At 61.0% G+C, this 2998-nt stretch overlaps 1 protein-coding gene across 1 annotated transcript in view; it reads right to left on the bottom strand.

Moving 5' to 3' along the window:
• The window catches only part of LOC113205350 (mucin-2-like), a 20249-nt gene extending 17255 nt beyond the window's left edge, over window positions 1–2994 (bottom strand). The window contains exons 1-4 of the mRNA XM_052269608.1: window positions 2864–2994; window positions 2657–2783; window positions 2199–2553; window positions 1929–2116 (exon numbers count right to left, since the gene is read on the bottom strand). Of these exons, the coding sequence (XP_052125568.1) occupies window positions 1929–2116; window positions 2199–2553; window positions 2657–2783; window positions 2864–2994 (801 nt within the window). The remainder of the gene's footprint in view (window positions 1–1928; window positions 2117–2198; window positions 2554–2656; window positions 2784–2863) is intronic.
• Between the last annotated feature and the right edge of the window lie 4 nt (window positions 2995–2998).

Below are 2998 nucleotides of genomic sequence, written 5' to 3'. Positions count from 1 at the left end.
GGTCGAGTAGGAGGTCGAGTAGGAGGTCGAGTAGGTGGTCGAGTGGGAGGTTGCGTGCTTGGTTGTGTTGGTGGTTGAGTCGGTGGTTGCGTGCTTGGCTCTGTGGGTGGCTGAGTCGTTGTCGGCGTGGTAGTCCGGATAGTAAATCGAGGAGTGAAAGGAGAGGTCCACAAGTCGCGTTCAACTGGTGGCCAAGTAGGCTGTGAAAAGGGGGGGTACGTTGCGGGCTGAGTTGTGGCGAGTCTGGTGGGCGAGTGAGTGGAGGGTTGAGGCGGAGGCTTCGTCATCAATGGAGTTGTGTATTCGACGGCGGGTCGGGTCGTACGTTGGGTTGGGAGAATGGTCGGAGATGGCGTTGAAGGTCTAAATGTTGAGAGTGAGGTAAGTTGCGTTGGGGGCTCGGTCGACGTGTGGGTTGGGGGTTGAGTAGGAACAACGGTTGAGAGTGTCGTAAAAAGGAAAACTGCAGGTTCGGTTGAAGACGAAGACTGTCTTATTTCCCCTTCTACCATGCGCTCAATCGTATGTTGAGGCAGGGGTTGAGTGTGACGTTCAGTTGGGGGTTGAGTTGGGGGTGTAGTTGGAGGTGCAGTTGGGGGTGGAGTTGGGGGTGGGGTTGGTGGTTGAGTTGCCAGGTCAGTCAGAGGTTGAGTAGGTGGTTGTGTCGGGGGTTGAGTTGAAGGTTGACTTTCAGGTTGAGTCGGAGCTTGGGTAGGGGGTTGAATTGGGGGATGTGTTAGGCGTTGTGTAGGTGGTTGCGTCGGGGGTTCGGTTGAAGGCTGAGTCTGCGGTTTAGTTGGTGGATGGGTCGGAGATTGGGTCACGAGTCGAGTTGTGGACTGTGATAGGGGTTCGTTCGGGAGCTGAGTCGATGCCTGAGTTGGGAGAGGTAACGGTTGAGGAGTAGGTTGAGTAGAAGGTTGGGTGGGTGGTGTGGTGGGGGCTTGTGTGGTTGGTTCAGTCCATGGTTGTATGGAAGCGACAGTATGGACTTGGGTGGGAGGTCGAGGGGGGAGTGCAGTGGTTGGGTCATTCCTTAGAGGAGATAAAGTGCTGATTGCAAGTTCAATGTGAGCGTTCCTTGTAACGGGCGTCGTATAGTGGAGTGGAGGGTGGGTCTCTAAAGTAGAGTAATCACGGCCGTCGCGTCGTGTTGCGCTCTGCGTCTCGTACTGTACCGTCGATGGCGACGCGTATTGTACTTCGTACTGAACCGTGGTCGTCTGTGTGGTCGGTGAGGTGGGCGGGTCCGTCAGTCGGGTCGGTGCTCTCGTTGTGACCCGGGGCGTCGGTGGCTCCGTGGCTGCCGTGGAGGACGCGGCAGTCGCTGGCGCGCTCATGATGGAACTCGGTCGTTTTTCGACGAACCTCCAGCTTGGCATGCTGGGCGAGGGGCTCGGCGCTGTAGTTGTCGTTGAGGATGCCTCTGGGGAGGTGGGGAAGTCCCAGTCAGGTACCGAGACGATCATCGGCCCCGGGCCTTCCCTCAGCTTGGCGCTCGGATCCGTCTCAACGGAACCCGAGAACACGTCCGCGTCGTTCGTCTCCGTCGTGCTGCTCGGAGCGACAGCCTTGGGCCACGCCACCTGGTGCACCTCCTTGTGGGTCTTGGTCGCCACCGTCTCCTCCACCTCCTTGACCGACGGCCTCGGGCTTTTGTCGGCGCCCATGTCAACCTTCTTGCCGGCGTTCTTGTCTTGGTCAGGGACCTTGTTGGACTCCTCGAAGCTGGGCAGCGCCGCGGTCGTGGCCTTGGTGATGGCGGGCCGCGAGTACGAGTAGGTGTAAGGGTACGGCGTGGGCGTCGGCTCGTCGGTGCGAGGGCCAGAGGGCGGGGCGGGTTGGGGTGGGGCAGTGTCTGCTGTTTTCACGGGCACGCTGGGGTGTTGGGGTGGTTGGGTCAGCCCAGCAGCACGGTCGGTACTTACAGTGGCGGCTCGCGACGGCGTGACGGTGGTGGTCGTGGTGGGTCTGGTGGAGGTGGCGGGGGGAAGGGAGGGGATGGCGGGGCCAGGGGCCCCGGCAGGGCAGGCTCCCGTGTCCTGGTCGCAGGGCCAGCCCGCGCCGCAGGTGCACTCGTACGAACACCCCCGCCCCCACAGCCCCATGCGACACGCTAGGAACAGAGAGCAAGCATGGTGAGTGCAACCCCTACGCCACACACTACCCCTCTCGGGCTCGTTCAGGCAAATACTCACTCTCCCTCGGTGTCGTGAAAGTCGCCATTGCTGTGGTTGCCTCCGTAGTGGTGGTTGTGGTGGGTGTGGTGGGTGGCGGTGTCGTAGTAGTTGTTGTTGTCGTTGTGGTGGTGGTGGTCGTCGTCGTGGTGGGTCGGGCCTTGGTGACCGGTGGCATGGTGGGGCGCGTCGTTGGCAACTGCGTGGTCGTGGTGATGGTCGTTGGCGCCACGGTCGTGGTGGTGGTTGTCGTCGTCGTCGTGGTGGGCGGCCTGATGGGCACGCAGTGGAGGGACACGTTCTTCCCCGTCACGGGCGGCCTGGTGGGCTCTGTTCCCGGGCAGCACGTCTCGATGTTCCGTGTGTGCACTTGGGTCTACAGAAAAAACAAAGTCCATACGATGTACACGGTGTATTGTGCACACCCCACACTCCCCCAATGCACACCCTTTACAGGAAATCAAGACTCGGCTACTCACCACATTCTGCAACCGGTCCACGTTCTCCAGCCTGTACACCTGGCAGCGCATGAAGCCCCCCAGACACCAGTCGTACTTGGTCTTATTCACCTGCACCGTGACCGTCGTCTCCACGGTCGCGTTGTATCTGAGGGATGGCATATTATGGCGAGCAAGTTAAACGAGGGTTGGTGTGGTAAAGACTTTGGGCGAGGACGGCGCACTCACGTCTCCTGCTTGTAGCACGGCCCCGCCCCGGGGGTGTGGTTGCTCTCTGCGGCCTTGACCGGCCGGATCGCGACCAGCAGCAGCACGGGGCTGAGCAGCAGCAGCGCGGCGACGCGCCGGCCCTCGGCCATCCTG

This window comes from Frankliniella occidentalis, unplaced genomic scaffold (genome assembly GCF_000697945.3).
Source record: "Frankliniella occidentalis isolate FOCC.00 unplaced genomic scaffold, Focc_3.1 Scaffold97, whole genome shotgun sequence".
NCBI classification, from domain to species: domain Eukaryota; kingdom Metazoa; phylum Arthropoda; class Insecta; order Thysanoptera; family Thripidae; genus Frankliniella; species Frankliniella occidentalis.
The sequence above is the reverse complement of the archived record's forward strand: the minus strand, read 5'-3'. Positions and strand labels throughout refer to the sequence as shown.